At 39.0% G+C, this 21,977-nt stretch overlaps 1 protein-coding gene and 1 long non-coding RNA gene across 3 annotated transcripts; both read left to right on the top strand.

Moving 5' to 3' along the window:
- The first annotated feature begins 9,610 nt into the window (after window positions 1-9,610).
- On the top strand, window positions 9,611-15,596 carry LOC124276048 (protein shisa-4-like). Of its 2 annotated transcripts, XR_006898395.1 has the most exons (5): window positions 9,611-9,875; window positions 11,759-11,852; window positions 14,336-14,517; window positions 15,027-15,497; window positions 15,537-15,596. XR_006898395.1 is itself a non-coding variant. In XM_046711692.1 (4 exons), exons 1-4 carry the CDS (start codon window positions 9,827-9,829, stop codon window positions 15,395-15,397), a joined length of 696 nt encoding a protein of 231 aa, XP_046567648.1. In that variant the 5' UTR covers window positions 9,611-9,826; the 3' UTR covers window positions 15,398-15,505. The 2 variants fall into 2 exon arrangements, 1 of the variants encoding a protein (XP_046567648.1); XM_046711692.1 differs by lacking the exon at window positions 15,537-15,596 and having other exon boundaries at window positions 15,027-15,505.
- Window positions 15,597-15,606: 10 nt separating this feature from the next.
- Window positions 15,607-16,320, top strand: LOC124276049. Its single transcript, XR_006898396.1, has 3 exons — window positions 15,607-15,647; window positions 15,722-15,886; window positions 15,942-16,320. It is a non-coding gene; the product is annotated as an uncharacterized LOC124276049 (long non-coding RNA).
- Window positions 16,321-21,977: the final 5,657 nt, after the last annotated feature.

Below are 21,977 nucleotides of genomic sequence, written 5' to 3'. Positions count from 1 at the left end.
TTGCAAACAATATCCCATGGATATCCTTGTCATGACCTTGTTCCATGAATATCAAAAGAAACAAATACATTGTTCATATATTTAGGAATAGACCTATGAAGATCCGGGTTAGAACTGAACACCAGAAACTCATTCTAGAGAGTCGTGTGAGGCGACTAAAGGGATCAGGTTGTCAGACTGACAGATCGTTGATGCATGTTATCTTATCCCAATTTCGACGATCGACGCTCACGATATCAATCATTGGAGTGTTTGGTCCAGAATCGATTATTACAGATCGATACAGCTGGACTATTGCTGAGTGTTGTGTTAAACACCAAACAGGGAAATATAACAAGACATGTGGGCATAGTGTTGCCTATTTCCAAACTGAAGATACTGATAGGCATATGAACTAATGGATATGATGTCATCCTTCTATTTAACAATTTGAAACCATTCGCTCATTATTACATGCGCTTGTGATAATATAACGTTGTTCTGTTCTAGCACTGAACTCACGGTAAGGGATGTGGTAATGCCGACATTGGTTGCACTCCTCGCCGTGTTCATTATGGTTTGTGCAATTGCATTGATATTCTGTGTCATCTTCTGGAAACCAACGAGAGGTCGAATAGGGACCATCGACGAAAATGATGATATCAAATCTACAGGTATATACACAAATTAAACCTGACCATCTGGTATTCAAGAATATGGTGGGGTGATCACCTTTGGGGAAATATTACTTGTTGGTAAATGAAAGATATTTGGTTTACATTAGAATTACGAACAATTCTTGCCTGCTGTACGAAAGCCCACAAGGCAAGTGTATTTTAGTGTTTTAGGTGAAATATTAAAAAAATTACTAATCGCAGTTCTTATGAGATATAGGATAAAATGAGTGTCCGTACTGTAATATTGCTTGATTCCACAATTTGAAAAATAGATATAGGTATTCTATCGAGGTACTGTGTATGAACCTCTTCCATATCCATCCGCCTTTTCCGTAGATAACAAACTGGGCAGTTCATACACCTGTCGCGACGGGGTTGGGGTGGGTGGGGTTGGAGCAGTGTAAATGTATAGTATGACCAGATATTATTGAGAATTTTAGGAATATGTTTAATTGGATTTCTAGTATAAACAACCTTGACCAGCTATCAAGTGCTTGGTTTCATTCAAGAGAGACAACTCCGTTAATCCTTTTTCATTAGTTTGTGAAGAGTTATCCCGCTTTGTTTACTTGCTAGCAGATGACATTTTCAGTGCTCCTCAGTATGGATGATTTAGAGAAGGGAAGTTGATTTTAGAGTATTATAACAAGGACATCAGATCAGCTAAAAGTGTAATTTCAAGTAGAACAGGCATCCCTTTGTCCACTGTTTATCGTGTTTTGAAAAATATTGCAAATGGATATGGCATTGAGCACCAGGGAGGCGCAGGTAGGCCCAGAAAATTGACTGTCGGTGACAGGAGGCGGCATTGATATTCTTGTTTCTAAAACAAACGAAGGAGTTAAGAACACTTAAGGCTGGATATGATTGATAGAGGAACTGTGGCTGTCTGTAAGGAGACAATTAGAATCTGAGCTGTATGCAATGGGTTGGCAGAAAAGTCGAAGAATTCCATCACCGATCATGAAACCTGAACAAAAGGAGCGAAGGTTGAACTGGTGCTTACAGCATAGAAATTTTAACTGGGACAATGTGATTTTCTCAGATGAAAGTTCTGTGTGACTGTTTCCTAATACACTGAAATTCTGGACCAAACAAACTGAAAAACCTTTGTATCAGCGCCCAAAGTACAGTCCGAAATGGAACGTGTGGGGTGGCATATCTGTGTTTGGGGCAACACCTCTCTGTGTATTTGAAGGGAATATGAACAGTGAGCGGTACACAGATATTCTCGAGGGACATTTACTTCCATCTGCTCAAGTATTCTAAGTGGAAATGTTTGGATTTCCCAGCAGGACAACGAATCCAAAACATCGTTCAAAGCATTCACAGGCCTGGTTTCGGACCCAAAATATGACATTATTAGATTGGCCAAGCTATAGCCCTGACCTAAATCCAATAGAAAATGTTTGGGGACTTATGAAGGAAAGTGTCAATGAGGAAAATCTGAGAAATATTGCTGAAATGAAAGAAGAGGTGGTCCGATATTGGGACAGCATGGACCACGACTTTCTAACTTCTTTGATCAGTAGTATGCCCCACCGCATTGAAGCCTGCATTGCTGCCCATGGTGACTTGACAAAATACTAACTGTTCACCTGTCTTTGAATCTGGAGTTATGTTCTGCTAATATTCACATTTAATACGTGAGTAATGAGTGAAAAAAATATAAAAATTCTTTACAAATCTTTAAATTCTCAATAATTTCTGGTTGTACTGTATATAGCCCCGCCTAACAGGCAGCGGTTTATCTCCCATTGTTACAAAGTTCCACGATGTCACCAGCTGTGTAGAACTGCATCCGCGTGAGGGGGGAAATGCAGTTCAAATAGTAGTTTGTGAATAAGCTGAAAGATCGATGGCATTGACTGTGATTCGAACACTTTGATTCAACAGATAATAATTGGAGTATTTTTATACTATTTACAGTACTGTTTTGCACCTTCTATTTCTCACCTGGAAACTATTTTGAAGAGTCTTTATCTATTCAGGTACAAACATCACCACTGATGCAGACGATGAAGCAAAGGTGTATCCAACAATACCTCCTCAAGGTACCACCCTTCAAGTTCCAGCAGAGCCATTGAATGCTTCGAAAAGTGGACAAGCCAATCCTTCGCCAGATGGAGCAACTGCTTCTCCTCAAACAGAATCGAATTCTTAATAATGAACTCTCATTATCCTGAGGCAATGTCCAGCAAGTGTAACTAACCGAACATCACTGGGTAGGCCTCAGGAACATACATCCACTGTTTTGTCGAATCTTGCATGAATTGTATAATTAAAGAATCCAACACTATCAAAATGACATACTCATCTTTGACAAGGAGGTGGAAACTGCTAGATTGTCACAGAAAGCTTACGTGTGAAAGAAAACACATGGAAATAGACCATAAAGGCGTTTTTGACGTTTTGATACATATGTACATGTATCTTGTATATAAACTGGTGTACCCCGTCATTCCCCCTCATACTTGAAAACGGTATAAGGATCTATACCGAAACGTCGTCATTGTTAAAATAAAGAGGTTGATCATCCATAAAGTTTTGTCATCTCTATACCACCAACTTCTAGAATGCCACTTAAACAAATCACATATTTGTGTTATTGCAGTAATATCATTTAAATGCATTGTTGAGTTATTATTACTTTGGACACATTTCTCTTAAATTAGCGACCCCTGTGATATTCCGTATGTCACTTTCTATGACAGCCCTGTTGGTTGTTAGCTGAATAATCATCCGGAGACGCAGCAAAGAAGATTTATTGGAGGATTTGCTAATGTCCGCACACGCGATGTGGTCCTTCGAAATGTTGCAAAGTCTGCTTATAAACAAGATACATCAGTACAGATATATTATCAGTTCAATTTGTCTATTAAAGAAAGCACTGGTGTCACTTATAATATAAAAACACTGATCTGCCAACACTTGAATCGTGTATGGAAAGTAATAACTTTACAAGCAACACCATGGTGTGTGGTATACTTAGGTATGTTGGAACAAAAGTGCTTACTGTCACAACCAGGTATATCTTATCAATGATATTATATATGTTCTTCTTGTACCTGCACTGACCTGAATTGGCAGATTTAGGAAAAGGTATAATATGTGTTTACTCACTACTTTCAGTTTCACTTTCTGAAAACAGTAACTTTATCCTGCTGTGTTTGTCAGTATCATTTGTACAAATAAAATTGTTTTTGATAATTGTTGCTTGAAATATACTATTGATATTAGTGTCTTGATTATCTTATTTATGAAGAAAATGACAGATCACCTGCCCAAGAGTTAATTTACATACAATATACGGTATAGTGCACAAATACATTAACGAAAGAAGAAGATTATTACTTGCTTGACAACGGTGTGCATCTGCACCGAAATGTCGCAACCATTGCAATGAAGAAGTTGTCTATTCATAAAAAACCTTTCATGTTCATCATACCAGCTTCAAAATGTCACTCAAAGAAGTTATAGAAGAAGATGGAAGATGTGTAGATCAACAGAAAATGGTACTCTTTTTTCTGTTTAGGAAAGATTGGGATGTGTACTTACACTGATTGCTCATTCTCTGAATTAAATTTATGAGACATACATAAACGTTTACATAGATTTAAGAGGAAATACCTTTCATTGGCTAGAATAGATCATTGGTCTCCCTCTACATATCTAAGACGTGATTGTGATATTAACATGTCAGGTTTAAAATTCGCAATCTATGGCGTATAAATAAAGGATAGAACCATTTAAATCGATTTGTTATGAGAAATCGATGCAACTGAAATCCAAATGTGAAAAAAGTTTACCTACGTTATGCGAGACAATCATAATCTTATGTAGGAATAGCTCTGAAGAGATTAAATTAATAGCATTGGTGAGGACAGAAAAGTAGACTGATCATGAGTTTTTAAGCGAAATACACATTTCTTGGATGAAATAGATGTTCCTTAACTAGATCATTTTTATGTTTGCAGTTGGTTTAATGCCTGTGCAACGTTAGTTTCTGAATTTTGGGCCATGCAAAGCTGATTCTACTGCACCCATTTTAAGATGACTCACAATCATCCGGGCGCCGGGATAGTCCTGTGGTTAAAGCGTTCGCTCGTCACACCGAAGACCCGGGTTCGATTTCCCAACTGGGTACACTGTGTACAGCAAATTTGTGGTGTCCCCGCCGTGCTATTGTTGGAATATTGCTAGAAGCGGCGTAAAACTAAACATAATCACTCACAAGTAGCCATATAGTCTTGATAAATGAGATTATGTGCCCGCCACTACCACGTCACCTTGTTAACCTTGTGGCCACTGTTCCGTTTTACGACATAGATCTCTCCAATGCGACCCCATCACTTCTCTTATGTAACAGAGTATCTGCAACCTCTTGTAGCTTGTTAAAGAGTTGGTTTGGCACACCGAATACCACACAGAGCTCGATCGCCACAGATATGTAATTTGTGAACCTGTCACTGGTTACCCCGCCATGATAAGACTGTGATATTGTTTAAAGCGGTGTAACCAGAAACACCACCTCACTCCCTCCTAATTCTACCCAGTCACTTGTCAGATTTTTGCTCTTCATAATTTTATGTATTTATTCCCATGAATCTAATAATCTAATCTCCAAGTAACCGATGTTATTTGACCACAAAACATTCTTCGTTATTTTGTCAGAAGTAAAATAATTTAAAAGCTAAATCGAATCATTTTCTTAACACTGTTCCAGGCAGTTGTGTATCCTAACTGCATGCGAGTGTATTTGAATCATGAGTCGTAAGAGGCGACTAACGGAATTGGGTTAGAATTGGTCCTCATAAGCACATGATTTTCGAAAGAGGCGACTAACGGAATCGGATGTCATTGTATCCCAATTACGTAGATCGATATTCATCCTATTGATCACTGGGATGTCTGGTTCAGAATCGATTATTTACAGGCTGCCGTCATATAGATGAAATATTTCGGCGTTAAACACCTAGTAATACCACAAAAACCTAAACAAAGATCAATCATACACGTTCGACAGGACAACACTAATGTTTGATGTCATCCAATAAACACAACACATGAGCGAGTGAGTGAATTTAGTTTAACGTCGCACTCATGATTATTCCAGCTATAGGGCGGCGGTCTGTACATAATTGAATCTGGACCAGACAATCCAGTGATGGGGCATGGATCTACGCAACTGGGAACCGATGACATGTGTCACCCGATCCCTTCAGTCGTCCTTGACGACAAGTATGGGTTGCTGGAGATGAATTCTAACCAGGGTAATCACGGGTAGCTTGCTGATGAGATATTATGTATAGTACTAACAATGATTGACATGTGTCAACCACGTCAGCGAGCCTGACCACCAGATCCCGTTAGTCGCCTCTTACGACAAGCATGTGTTACTGAAGATCACTATTCTAACCCGGGCCTTCATGGGTAAGACAATACATGAACCAAATGTTATTGTCAGTGCGTATGTAAGAATGAGGAGGGCAGTGATTTAAATCTGCTGTTTAATTTGTTGCACTCATTTACCGCATGATACGGATTACTCTTAAAAGTTAGACATCCCAAAAGTCATACATCCCAATTGTCAGACAAATCAGTCAGGCGTGACTGTGATTACAACCTAGTCTTACCCACTGATATAATGAGTCTGTCCCATACACTAACGAGATGGTTTTTACATTTGTAGAGAAATAGAATACTAATGTGGACTGGCTTACTCAATCACTGGGTTCTCCAAATGTGTTTTCACAATGTACCTACTCATATACTTAAGAAGTCTAAGAAAAAACTTTTCTGTGCATTGATTGACTTTACAAGAGCCTTTGGCAATGTGTGGAGATTGTCAAAGATAAATTTTTCCAAAGTAGGCAAGTTAGTGTTCGTAACAGCCCAAAAGCTTCTTATTACCAATACCTGAAAAATCATCCATCTTTTGAAAAATACCTTTTATTCCCCAGCTCTGTTTCTATCCCAATTCTGGGATTCAGATCTTGTAATCACAATCTACCTGTTGAAACTGGAAGGTGGACTAATACACCAAGAGAACTCCGAACTTGCCAACTTTGTAAAAGCCCAACGATTGCTGACGATTTTCACTATATTTTCAAATGTAAGGCATTTTCTGTGGAACGACACCTTTATATTCCCCATAAATTCAATACGTTTTCATATTTGTATACTTTTCAATCATAATTTACGTCTAAAAAATTGTCAATCTTAAAAAAGCTTTCCAGATTTATATCTATCATTAGCTCAACACTCAGAAAACTTAATCGAATATAACCAAAAATTAAAAGTCACCTTGTTTTTGCATGCATAAATTGCATTTTGTCTTCTCTAGTACCACCGATGGTGGTTGAATGAGAATAAAGGAATTGGAATTGGACACATGAATGGATGCGATGAACGAGACACCTGCCGTTCCCCGTGCACATGAACGACTACATTGTAGAAACATGGCTTGATTATGGGGCCCGATGTTCACTACACCAGACTGTCGGCCCTCGCACGAACAACAACCTGGAAGGCTTCCACAATAGATTAAACAAGGCACTCCCACATCACCATCCTAACATCTACCGATTGATTGATTTAACTGACCATTAAAATCATCTTGTTAAATTAACTTATTTTGTTTTTATGCCAAGTAAAGTCATTACAAAGTCATCCATTGATCATTTGAATTATCTTGTTGAATTAACTTATTTTGTTTTATGTCAAATAAAGTCATTGTCATTATCCATAATCTCTTCTCTTTGTTTTTGGATTAGTACATTTGGACTAGTCCATTAATTAACGAAGGTAAAAGTGTAATGAACCTCAGTGTAACCAACCATAACCTTTGTTTTTTCAACGCGTCTAACTTTTGGGACGTCTCACTTTTGGGAGGACACCCGTGATACAGGTATAGTTGTAAGCCGCATGATACAGGTATAGTTGTAAGCCGCATAATACAGGTATAGTTGTAAGCCGAATGATACAGGTAGAGTTGTAAGCTGCATGATACAGGTAGAATTACAAACCGCATGATACAGGATAGTTGTAAGCCGCATGATACAGGTAGAGGTGTAAGCGGCATGATACAGGTATAGTTCTAAGCCGCCTGATACAGGTATAGTTGTAAGCTGCATGATACAGGTATAGTTATAAGCAGCATGATACAGGTATAGTTGTAAGCCGTGTGATACAGGTAGAGTAGTAAGCCGCATGATACAGGTATACTTGTAAGCCGCGTGATACAGGTGTAGTGTATAGTTTTTAGCTGCATGACACAGATATAGTGTACAGTTGTAAGCCGAATAACACGGGTATTTTATGGTAAGCCGCATGATATAGGTAGAGTTGTAAGCCGCAAGATGTATGTATATTCGTGTTAGTTATCACTAATATGACTTCCGATAATTTCTACTTGTATGCATTGCGGTGGGGTAGCCAAGTGGTTAAAGCGTTCGCTCGTCACGTCGAAGACCCGGGTACATTGTGTGAAGCCCATTTCTGGTGTCCCCCGCCGTGATATTGCTGGAATCATGCTATAGTATGACCAGAAATTATTGAGAATTTTAGGAATATGTTTAATTGGATTTCTAGTATAAACAACCTTGACCAGCTAGCAAGTGCTTGGTTTCATTCCAGAGAGACAACTCCGTTAATCCTTTTTCATCAGTTTGTGAAGAGTTACCCCCCTCTGTTTACTTGCTCGCAGACGACATTTTCAGTGATCCTCAGTATGGATGATTTAGAGAAGAGGAAGTTGATTTTAGAGTATTATAACAAGGACATCAGATCAGCTAAAGTGATTTCAAGTAGAACAGGCATCCCTTTGTCCACTGTTTATCGCGTTTTGAAAAATATTGCAAATAGATATGGCATTGAGCACCAGGGAGGCGCAGGTAGGCCCAGAAAATTGACTGTCGGTGACAGGAGGCGGCTTGGTATTCTTGTTTCTAAAAACAAACGAAAAACTTGGATATGATTGATAGAGGAACTGTTGCTGTCTGTAAGGAGACAATTAGAACTGAGCTGCATGCAATGGGTTGGCAGAAAAGTCGAGGAATTCCATCACCGATCATGAAACCTGAACAAAAGGAGCGAAGGTTGAACCGGTGCTTACAGCATAGAAATTGGAACTGGGACAATGTGATTTTCTCAGATGAAAGTTCTGTGTGACTGTTTCCTAATACACTGAAATTCTGGACCAAACAAACTGAAAATCCTTTGTATCAGCGCCCAAAGTACAGTCCGAAATTGAACGTGTGGGGTGGCATATCTGTGTTAGGGGCAACGCCCCTCTGTGTATTTGAAGGGAACATGAACAGTGAGCGGTACATAGATTAGATATTCTCGAGGGGCATTTACTTCCATCTGCTCACGTGTTCTATGGAAATATTTGGATTTTCCAGCAGGACAACGACCCAAAACATCGTTCAAAGCATTCACAGGCCTGGTTTCGGAACCCAAAATATGACATTATTAGATTGGCCAAGCTATAGCCCTGACCTAAATCCAATGCAAAATGTTTTGGGACTTATGACGGAAAGTGTCAATGAGAAAAATATGAGAAATATTGCTGAAATGAAAGATGAGGTGGTCCGATATTGGGACATCATGGACCACGACTTTCTAACGTCTTTGATCAGTAGTATGCGCCGCCGCATTGAAGCCTGCATTGCTGCCCATGGTGACCTGACAAAATACTAACTGTTCACCTGTCTTTGAATCTGGAGTTTTGTTCTGCTAATATTCACATTTAATACGTGAGTAATGAGTGAAAACAATATAAAAAATTACAATCTTAAATTCTCAATAATTTCTGGTTGTACTGTAAAAGCTGCGTAAAACCATAAACACTCACACTCACAACTTGTACGCAATGAAAACCGAGACTCGAATGATTCTATTCCTGATTGAAGCCGTCATTTCCCATAGAAATATCCAACTATTTCATCCCGAACTTTGTGTCGGTATGATGTCACTGTCAACTCATGGTGACAGGGAAGTAAAGTGTTAGTCATATTTATCTCCCACATAGTTGTTCAGATATACTTTTACTGTGTTACTGTACGCACAGAAAACCTACAAACCAGCAAGGACTTCAGCGTGGAGTTCATTGACTACTGGGAACAATATTGCCATCAACTGTCTGTTTTGTGAAGTGTACGAATAGGATGTACTTCATGAAGCGTGGATGGATACTTCTGTGTCTAATTGCAGTGTGTGAGTATATATACATGGTGTCTGAGTTTTATAGACTTGATGTTTGGTGTATGTTGTATGATATTAGTGCCACCCAGGATAATAGTACAGATAAATCCAACTACCACTAGTAAGACCGAGCTCACCACCATAAACGCTAAGACAAAGGAGGTGATAAACTGAGATCGAGCTTTCTACTACACAAGAATTTTCATTAAATCTGAAGCTAAAAGTGTAAGGAATTTGTGCTCGCTCTACCTTCTCATATGAACAAAACTATGTAGAGATGAAAAGTCATTAATTTCCTAACTGATGGTGTTACTTCGGCTGGAAGTATTAAACTGGTTTGTGAAGAGGACGCTAGTTACAGTCGTGTCAGAATGTCAGAATGACCTCACCACCCTGCCCATAAACGATAATACAAAAGGAGAGGGTCACCGACTGAGATCGAGCTTTCTACTGACCCACAGTTTCATTAAATCGGAAAGTGAACGTATAAGGAAATTGTGCTCGCTCTATCTCTGATGTGTACTAAACTATGTAGCGTGGAAAAGTAATTAACTTCCTATCTGATGGCGTAAAATCAGCTGGAAGCATTAAACTGGTTTGTGAAAAAGACGCTGGTCCTTAAGTGTTGAAACAGACAATTTCCCGACATTCGTACACCGAAATCAGAAATGTGTAACGGTTGTATGTCATGATGACAACCTGTAACTGAACAGAATACTTCCTACTGTCTCCGGCATAATGTTAGATACGTCAAATTCAGAATAGAGGACATCCTTAATACTGATAACGTGAACTACAACAGGAAACATTCATACATAGATTTGTCATTTTGAAAGCTTTATAACATAAATGCCGTCACTTTCCCTATTGATATTACATAAATAAATGGCGTCACTTTCCCTATTGATTTGTCATTGATTTACTCATTTTGAAACCTTTATAATATAAATGGCATTTTGTTTATAACATAAAATGGCTTTCCCTATTAAGATTGATTTTTTGTCATTTTGAAATGGCGTCACTTTCCCTATTAAGATTGATTTGTCATTTTGAAACCTTTATAATATAAATGGCGTCACTTTCCCTATTAAGATTGATTTGTCATTTTGAAACCTTTATAATATAAATGGCGTCACTTTCCCTATTAAGATTGATTTGTCATTTTGAAACCTTTATAAATGGTTTCATTAATGGCGTCACTTTCCCTATTAAGATTGATTTGTCATTTTGAAACCTTTATAATAATATAAATGGCATTTGTCACTTTCCCTATTAAGATTGATTTGTCATTTTGAAACCTATATAACATAAATGGCGTCACTTTCCCTATTAAGATTGATTTGTCATTTTGAAACCAATATAACATAAATGGTTTCACTTTCACTATTAAGATTGATTTGTCATTTTGAAACCTTTATAACATAAATGGCGTCACTTTCCCTATTAAGATTGATTTGTCATTTTGAAACCTTTATAATATAAATGGCGTCACTTTCCCTATTAAGATTGATTTGTCATTTTGAAACCTTTATAACATAAATGGCGTCACTTTCCCTATTAAGATTGATTTGTCATTTTGAAACCTTTATAACATAAATGGCGTCACTTTCCCTATTAAGATTGATTTGTCATTTTGAAACCTTTATAACATAAATGGCGTCACTTTCCCTATTAAGATTGATTTGTCATTTTGAAACCTTTATAATATAAATGGCGTCACTTTCCCTATTAAGATTGATTTGTCATTTTGAAACCTTTATAATATCACTTTCCCTATTAAGATTGATTTGTCATTTTGAAACCTATATAACATAAATGGCTTCACTTTCCCTATTAAGATTGATTTGTCATTTTGAAACCTTTAATATAATCATTTTCAACATTGAATGTTTCAGCAAATGCCTTTGAAACGTGTTACGAGTATGGTAATTTCCGTACACTGACATGCCCGGATTCCTGTTGTGGTACACGTTCATCCAGATATTGTTGGTAAGTATAATTGTAAACATGTATCTCTAAATCTAACAGTTTAAGTGATACATCAGATAATGAGTGAGTGAGTTTAATTTTACGCCGCAGTCAGCAATATTCCAGCTACACGGCGACGGTCTGTAAATAATCGAGTCTGGACAGACAAACCAGTGATCAACAACATGAGCATCGATCTGCGCAATTGGGAACCGATGGCATATGTCAACCAAGTCAGCGAGCCTGACCACCCGACAAGCATGGGTTGCTGAAGATCAATTCTAACCCGGATCTTCACGGGTCATAGCATAATGATGCCGCACGGGACATTAATTACCCCTCATGGACATTATTACCCCGGATAACCGAAGATGCCAGTACGGCGCTAGAAGGTTGCTGGGTGACCAGAGGCACGTGTCACGTATGCTTCGAATTCGTTGTGGGGGCAAGACTGAAGTCTTCTCAACTCTCAGGAGTAAAGCTACCAAACACGGGCACCCATTTAAGTACCTTCCGTGAAAAACGTTGCTTACTTCAACTGATTTGTAACCTGGGATCTCTGCAAATGAGCAGACACCACCACATAAGTGACTGTAAGAAGCAAAGTCATAGTCACTGGTGTTCGTATTTACTCACATTATTTCCTCTGTAGAAATTTAAAACTACACACATCTCAAATAAGATGCCTCTAAGCTTGAATTAACCATGGGTTATCTCCTAATTGACAGACACCCATTTGACAGATAATCAATTGACAGACACTGAACTAGAAGGTTAATTAGGGTAACACCTACGCATATAATGGAACAGTCCACTCTCTGTTGAGTAGAGTAGGGTGAACCTGAAACAGATATCCTTACTGAGAAGTTTGATTGTGTGTAAAGAGAACTTTGTTGTGATTAAATGATAATCTGTTTTCTCTTCTCAAAAATATTTTTACTATCAATTATTATCGAATATATAAGCAGGTTTGTCACTGAGAGGTTTGATTGTGTTTATTGATTGAAACATTTTATGCATTCAAGAAAAGGATTGGGCACAACTTATCCAACTTCAAAAAAGCCCTCTCCCAATAATAGGATATGTACAACAGAATTTAACTGAGAAAACGTTTTATTACAGAGATATAGATCAATGGCATTGTGTAATCATAGATATAGATACGTACATATTAGAAAACACTCAGTTTTTCAGTTATTGACAGACATGCATTGCCATGTAAGATAAAATTAATACCAGTCAGTGTTCTACTTTTAACAATACTTTCTAAAGATTGTAACAGTTTACACTGATTAGTATACAATGGACATTCAATGAAGTAATGAAAAACATTCTCACAGCCATGGCCACATTGACACGATGCGTCATTTTTTATATTTATTCTAAATAAATCATAATTAAGTGTTCTCGTCTTAATCTTGTGTGCAAAACATTTAACTTCCTTATTCCATATGAATAATAATACTTTGAATTATAAAACTTTTCTTTCACGTGGATAAAAGATTTAAATGATGCAACAGAGTCGCAATTCCTAATAGCCAAGGGAATATTATTCAATATTTTAACTGCTGATGGAAAAAAGATGATGTTGAGTCATGTACATGGTTGGCTAAACTTATCGGTGTTTCTTAACTCATAACTTGCCCGGTTGCCTACTACAGGTGGGAGTAAATCCTGAAGAAAAACTGGTGTTGTTCTGTTTAGTAGGAACTTTAATTTCTGAAATGCTCCAATCATTTTAGATGTCATTTTGGCAATGTTTTCAATATAATACCAACTCCCGTTAGACGAGAAGAAAATAATATCGGTTCAGTCTTTTTCTTACATTTATATTTGGACTATTCCATTATAATGTGTAGGTAACGGGTAGTAGCTAATCTGTACATTGAACCGTACATGTTGTTGTTTTAAGGCGTCTGCGAACTGCCAGTCTGCGTAAAAGGACACCTAACCATGCAGTATATTTTAAGTTATGTTGGTTGCTGAGGTGATGCATGCATCAAAAGACATTCACAAATGCATCACATGAAACTGGGAACATCAGATTATTTTTATACCACGGGATCTAGCGTAATGCAGCTCTCGGTAGATTCACAATATCAGAATGGCAACACATTTCATGCAGTTGTCCTTCGTGGAAACCCCTACACTTTGCGACTAATTGGTTTGGTCTGATTCATTGACCTTGTTGACTTGCTGAGATATGTTATGATTATGGAAAGTGTTTGAATACTGTTGTGTGGGGTCAGGCAAAAAACAAACACTTTAAAGCAAATTGTGCAAGTGGTAAAATGTATGGATGTCACCTTCTATAGTGTAATGTCAACTTCCTGTGTGTAAGAAACACAACGTTTCGTATTTTGTTTTACCCCCGTTAGGTGAAGGATAATGAATGCATACTGTAATGCTGTGTTACTTCTAATAAGGAAATTGACACACATAAATCACCACCCTTTCAGAGTGATAGCTGTCCAAATTAACCAACAGTGTTTGTATTTTTCTAGCCCCACGGTTTCCTTCGGCCATCTACGAGCGGTGGTTATTGGAGGCATCGTGACCGGTGTAGTCCTTCTGATCGCCGCAATTGCAGGAATAGTGCTGTGCTGTGTCTGCTGCTGTAGGTCATCTCAAGGTCACCGAGGTCAAGTGGTGACCACCAACCAACAGCTTGCCGTCGTATCGACAGGTACGACATATGTTCCATGAATATGCATAAGCCAACAGTAAGAAGTGGGTTTGTTGTCAGTAATAAATCTATCGTTGAAGAAACGTAAACAAATGAGATGTTTGTGATGCTCATCAACGGCTTTCTTTCTTCCTTATAATGTCAACGTTTCTACAACTGATAATTATTTAGCCATTTCTGTTTTAGATATGTTTCAGACAGGCATGCCCAAAGAATCAATGTCAAACTCTTTATCAATTGAATCAAAATCTCTGTTCTATGCTCTATAATATTTTGAAGGCAATATATCTCAAGGTTGCGCTAAGTGGCGTTTCTATATTCACAAACATGTGTCAACTTGTACAAGCGGGTTGAAATATTCATTGACCGTATTGAAAAACAGAGAGGTTATCATCACGAATTTAGTCGTTCATTCATTTCACTCTAAGCCTATAACGCTAATGCACAGTAACTGACCGACTACATCAGCACATCATATGACTACAGAACTGTATCCTTTTCTAACCCAGGTACAAACCTCACACCTGCTACATATAACGCAGGGTACTTCAACCCACCCCAGCCTGCTCCAGGTCCATACTACCCCCACCTGCAGGAACGTCACAAGCTCCACCACCCTACTCCGCCGGACCATCGTACGACCCAGGACAAGCCGCATATCCAGCCCCAAGTGGAACAGTCCCTCCTTCTCCATATCCTGCTTATCATGAAAACAACTCGGAACCAACCAAAGCTGTGCCAACCAGCGAGCATTATTAAACTAGACTACAGTAGAGGCGAGGATGTATTGATGTCAACGATTTTTAGGAACATGACATTTCGGTGTACATCCTTACTCCTTCATCAGGTGAATGAAAAAGGTCACTTGATGAAGGAGTAAGAATATACTCCGAAACGGTGTCTTCCCTGTACAAAGACAAACCAAATTTCACATTTTGCACCATGTAGACAGGTGTCAGCCCGGTAGGTAGACAAACCAAATTTCATATGTTGCCCGTAGACAGTAGACAACAAACCAAATTTCATATGTTGCACCATGTAGACAGGTGTCAGCCCGGTGTAAACCAAATTTCATATGACCAAACCAAATTTCATATGTTGCACCATGTAGACAGGTGTCAGCCCGGTAGGTAGACAAACCAAATTTCATATGTTGCACCATGTAGACAGGTGTCTCATATGTTGCCCGGTGTCAGCCCGGTAGGTAGACAAACCAAATTTCATATGTTGCACCATGTAGACAGGTGTCAGCCCGGTAGGTAAACAAACCAAATTTCATATGTTGCACCATGTAGACAGGTGTCAGCCCGGTAGGTAGACAAACCAAATTTCATATGTTGCACCATGTAGACAGGTGTCAGCCCGGTAGGTAGACAAACCAAATTTCATATGTTGCACCATGTAGACAGTAGTCAGCCCGGTAGGTAGACAAACCAAATTTCATATGTTGCACCATACCTAAAACTGTTTGTCTGCGATCCAGTCGTAAACCCTCACAATAAAGAAGTTGACATCAATACAATTCTTGTCTGTATGTGTATCACTTCTAAATGTCTTTCAAAGACGTCATTTCCCTTGTTAAAATCCACTTTTGTTATCTCATCGTTCATCCATGGATAATCCCTGGCTCCCACTTGTCCATCCAATTTAGCGCTAATTAACAACTGGCTCCCCTTGCTATCTTATCACTGGTGTTGTTTCACATGTACACAATCTGTTTCCTAGTCTTCTATTCACCCGATGAAAGTGTAAGAATATACTCCGAAACGTCGTGTTCCACAAATAAAGAAGTTGACATCCAAACTTTCTCGCCTTTCTGTGCATCACTTCTAAATACCGTTCAAAGACACAATGTTGTTCATTTCTTGGACCTGTGACAGTAGGTTAACAGCAAGCACAATCTTTTTACTTTACAGTTTTTAATGATTTATGATTTGCTATCTTGTAAGTAATGATAATTTCCATCACAGATAACGCTTTACGTTTGGGAAGATATTTAGTTGCTATTTAATGAGGTGAGGTGAGGTGAAATTGGGTTTAACGTCGTGCTTGAGAATATTTCGCTCATATGACGACGTGCATGCGTGTGTATGTGTATGTGCGGCTGCTTGTACTAGCCCAGACTTAAGCTGGTTTTATAGTGCTACCTCACTGAGATACCATGCCGCAGTGAAGCATGAATACCCCACTCAGACACATTATACTGACTCCGAGCCGACTGTCCTTGTACCCATTAATGCCGAACGCCAGGCAGGGACCAACAAGTATCATATTTTAACGTCTTTTGGTATGACGCGGTCGGGGATCGAACCCGCGACCTTCCGCTCTCCGGGCGGACGCTCTAACCACTACACCACGGAGGCAATCGCTATTTAATGAGATATGAAATATCAAAATAGGAATGAAACTTGATCAAGTAAATTGATTGAACACTCATGCATATATCATTATTGTTTTTCGTACCTATCATGCCAGGTACTCGTGAAGTATTAATTCTTGTAATTTTATGTCTTTAGAAAAGTAAAGTTTCAATACAATGATTAAAGTTGTATGTATTACGTAGATTTCTATGAGCGATTGAGTCAGCATCCAGTCATATTCCAGATTTGTTTGTTCGTTTAAATATATGTTTTCACAGATCTCTATGGATACAGATAAATATGCAACAGGTTCGTGTTTTATTACAACTGCTATGTTTATACTCCTCACATGCTTGAGCACGATTATCATCTTTGATGTATGACTATGTTTTCCATGTTTCAATATTTTTGCAATACAAATTGCTTGTGTCGTGCCATGTCCTCAGTCAGAGAGGACGATGTATTCTGTCATTTGAATATTGCAGGAACAGGACGTCTTGTTTGTGGTTGTACATGTAACATTCTGAAAGACACATGATTGTGCCTTCAATGAGGCAAAAGATCGTAATCAACCATTTTCTAATGAAATACACTCATATGATTGTATATGTTTGTTTTGAATCTTTTTGGAGTGTTTGAATCTTACATAAATAGGCTTTATATAAATGAGCAACTTATCTCATTTTATGCCTGTTTGAGATCTTGAAATAGTTATTGATAAATACCCCTCAAATGTGGCTATGTGACTGTATGACAAAAGGGATGATTTCAACTTCCAAGTAGTCAACCTCCTGTTATATCGAGCAATATTCCAACACCTCCACCCTTTGGGGAGTTACATGTTCCTACTTTAGAGGTACACTCGAATATGCTCCTTGTACCAAGATTTCAAAGAGCGTCATGCCAATCTTGCTCAGAAAGTGTGCGATGAAGGCTACAACATTCATGGCCTCAGTAAAGCTTTCTAAAAAAACTATGTTAAACATGTGGAGAACATTTCGAACTTCGATGCATCAATGACTATAGTGATGTCCTATGTAGTTCCCCATTTTGACTTGTACCACACGTTCTCGAATTATTTCAGGTGAACAATAGACTAAGCTTGGCATATGTTTATGGCGGGTGCCATCGATGGGGCAAGAAACGCTCACCTTTTCGAGAACACCTGGTATCATCACTATTTCAAACAGTGATTCACAAACACATGCTCTGTCATCGTATAGTATGGTGACACACACTGTATGGTTCAGACGCGATTTGTTTACAAACAACATCCTACAGCTGTAATACTGCTGAAATACAATATTATATACTCATGGTAAAGTCACAGTTGTACAATCGACTCTGCTTTTAGCAGAGGTTTCTGATGAATTTGGAAAGGGTTTTGTCACTTTTATTATACAATAGATTGCCATGGACCTGTATCGTCTCCTGATATCCACATACACGTATCATCCCTGTCTGTTGATTTTAGGTTTCGTCTGAATAGAATCGAGAAAGAGGGGAAACCTCGATGACTGGATTGACAAAAATATAGACGGCCACTTTGGAAATATCCAATGTCCCCACCCCACTTTCCCATCTTCTCTAGACCCGTGAAGGTCCGGGTTAGAATATTGATCTTCAGTAACCCATGCTTGTCGTAAGAGGCGACTAACGGGTGATGAGGTTCGCTGACTTGGTTGACACATGTCATCGGTTCCCAATTGCGCAGATCGACGCTCATTTCTGGTCCAGACTCGATTATTTACAGACCGCCGCCAAATAGCTAGAATACTGCTGAGTGAGGCGTAAAACTAAACTCACTCATTCACTCTCCTTCTCCACTCCCCTACCTTGGAAACAACCCGTGAAGATCCGGGTTAGAGTTGGTCTTCAGTAACCCATGCTTGTCGTAAGAGGCGACTAACGGGTGGTGAGGTTCGCTGACTTGGTTGGCACATGTCATCGGTTCCCAATTGCGCAGATCGACGCTCATTTCTGGTCCAGACTCGATTATTTACAGACCGCCGCCATATAGCTAGAATATTGCTAAACTAAAAAAACTAAACTCACTCAGTCATTCACTCTCCTTCTCCACATCCCTACCTTGGAAACAACCCGCGAAGATCCGAGGTTAGAATTGGTCTTCAGTAACACATGCTTGTCGTAGGAGGAATCTGGAGGTCAGGCTCACTGCCCTAGCTGACATATGTCATCGTATCCAAATTTCGTAGATCGATGCTCATGATGTTGATCACTGGATTGTCTGGTCAAGACTCGATTATTTACAGATCGCCGCCATATAGCCGGAATATTCCTGAGAGCGGCGTTAAACAACAAACCAACCAACCAACTCAGGAAACCTTTGGTTTTAGGTAAGCACACATCCCTATGATGTGAACATAATGTTATACCAACCCGGAAGCTGGGCGATTGTCAAGACAGATGGTGTGACACAGGACGTGAGAGACAATGGTGTGAAGCTATCGTGCGTTGATCTTGTTAAATTTCACAAGTAGCTCACTGACAGGTCAAATTGTCGAAAACATATTTCAAGACTAGGTTAACATGATTTAGCTTGTCTATGTCAGGTTCCAATTTTCAACATGTCAGTCGCACGAAGCCGTTCCTGATGTGGCAGACGCCGCAATTCAAAATACATTTAACTTCGTTTCAAATAATATCAAAACAACTTTCAGTCTTTTTATTCTGAAATGTACAGCAAAACACTGACTTTAGTAAAAATCAGTTAACCGCGGGACTACCTTCTCGCCCCTGAAGTTACTGTAAGTGTCTGTCACATAGTTGGGTGTTTTTTAAGTCCATCAATCATTTCCGCCATCTTTCCTTACCACAAGAATTAAACTATTTCCGGTTGCTGCGCTTCCTGTTTGTTCTCTAGAACATGCGTTTACTTGTATGAATAACTGGAATATAGTTGTTGTATATACATTATGTTTGCGTCAAGGAAGAAATCCTGCTTGAGCAAATCAGCTGCAATAGTTCAGTAACGTTTCAGTTACATCACGAGGTGTTATCCCAAAGCTTGAGAGTTATCCGAAATACTGACTTAGACATTTAACTAATCAGACGTTGACAACACCAAGAATCATAATATTGGGGAGTCTAAGATTCGAAGCAAATGATTACGTCACGCCCAGGGTAGAAACTATCTACAGAAAGGAATACGATTCCGCCCTCCATGTTCCCACCACTAAAGCTGAGAAATTAAGTGAGCTGATGTGAAACATTAGCCATTACGTGGCGTTTAAAATGACTTCAGTCTCTTGACGATGTACAGTACAACCAGAAATTATTGAGAATTTAAAGATTGTAATCTTTTCTTCACTCATTACTCACGTATTAAATGTGAATATTAGCAGAACAAAACTCCAGATTCAAAGACAGGTGAACAGTTAGTGTTTTGTCAAGTCACCATGGGCAGCAATGCAGGCTTCAATGCGGCGGGGCATACATTATTGATAAAAAAAGTTAGAAAGTCGTGATCCATGCTGTCCCAATATCGGACCACCTCATCTTTCATTTCAGCAATATTTGTCAGATTTTTCCTATTGACACTTTCATTCATAAGTCCCCAAACACTTTCTATTGGATTTAGGTCAGGGCTATAGCTTGACCAATCTAATAATGTCAGAATCTGGGTCCGAAACCAGGCCTGTGAATGCTTTGAACGATGTTTTGGGTCGTTGTCCTGCTGGAAAATCCAAATATTTCCATAGAACACGTGAGCAGATTGAAGTAAATGTCCCTCGAGAATATCTGTGTACCGCGCACTGTTCATATTCCCTTCAAATACACAGAGGGGCGTTGCCCCTAACACAGATATGTCACCCTACACGTTAAATGTCGGACTGTACTGATACAAAGGTTTTTCAGTTTGTTTGGTCCAGAATTTCAGTGTATTAGGAAACAGCCACACAGAACTTTCATCTGAGAAAATCACATTGTCCCAGTTAAAATTTCTATGCTGTAAGCACCAGTTCAACCTTCGCTCCTTTTGTTCAGGTTTCATGATCGGTGATGGAATTCCTCGACTTTTCTGCCAACCCATTGCATGCAGCTCAGTTCTAATTGTCTCCTTACAGACAGCCACAGTTCCTCTATCAATCATATCCAGCCTTTAGTTTTCTAAACTCCTTCGTTTGTTTTTAGAAACAAGAATACCAAACCGCCTCCTGTCACCGACAGTCAATTTTCTGGGCCTACCTGCGCCTCCCTGGTGCTCAATGCCATATCCATTTGCAATATTTTTCAAGACACGATAAACAGTGGACAAAGGGATGCCTGTTCTACTTGAAATCACTTTAGCTGATCTGATGTCCTTGTTATAATACTCTAAAATCAACTTCCTCTTCTCTAAATCATCTATACTTAGGATCACTGAAAATGTCGTCTGCTAGCAAGTAAACAAAGGGGGATAACTCTTCACAAACTAATGAAAAAGGATTAACGGAGATGTCTCTCATGAATGAAACCAAGCACTTGATAGCTGGTCAAGGTTGTTTATACTAGAAATCCAATTAAACATATTCCTAAAATTCTCAATAATTTCTGGTCATACTATACATGCATTATTTTGCCTCCTGCCTAGCTTCTTCTGTAATACTAAAGCCCTAAATGAAGCAAGTTTAGATTTCCTCAGGTTCAGGCCTGAATCTCCCATCTCACTAACTAGCTCCTTTTCAATTTAAAATGATTGTTTATCTCAAAAGTGATACATAGTCAGAGACTAAGTGAGTGAGTGAGCTTTTACGCCACTTTTAGCAATATTTCAGCAATATCACTGAGGGCTCCACGCATTTTCCCAATGTGGGGAATCAGACACGGGTCTTCGGCAAGACGGGCGAACGCTTTAACCACAAGGCTACCCCACCGCCCCTCAGAGACTAAGCGTTAGTGTAGTGTGTTTGTGTGTGCTTGTAGAGAACTACGTTAGCGAGTACTCCCTTCTCTAACGGCAAGTGCCCAGTGGGATCGATACAACTTGATTTAGGGCACATCTATAAATAGTAAAAACGCGTACATCTATAAATAGCAGGTGGAAAATATTATGCAGTTTATATTGGGGAACGTGCCTGTATACAATCCGTTTTGTCA

The sequence above is a fragment of the Haliotis rubra genome, unplaced genomic scaffold (assembly GCF_003918875.1).
Source record: "Haliotis rubra isolate DU_JTF1 unplaced genomic scaffold, ASM391887v1 Scf205, whole genome shotgun sequence".
NCBI lineage: Eukaryota > Metazoa > Mollusca > Gastropoda > Lepetellida > Haliotidae > Haliotis > Haliotis rubra.
The sequence above is the reverse complement of the archived record's forward strand: the minus strand, read 5'-3'. Positions and strand labels throughout refer to the sequence as shown.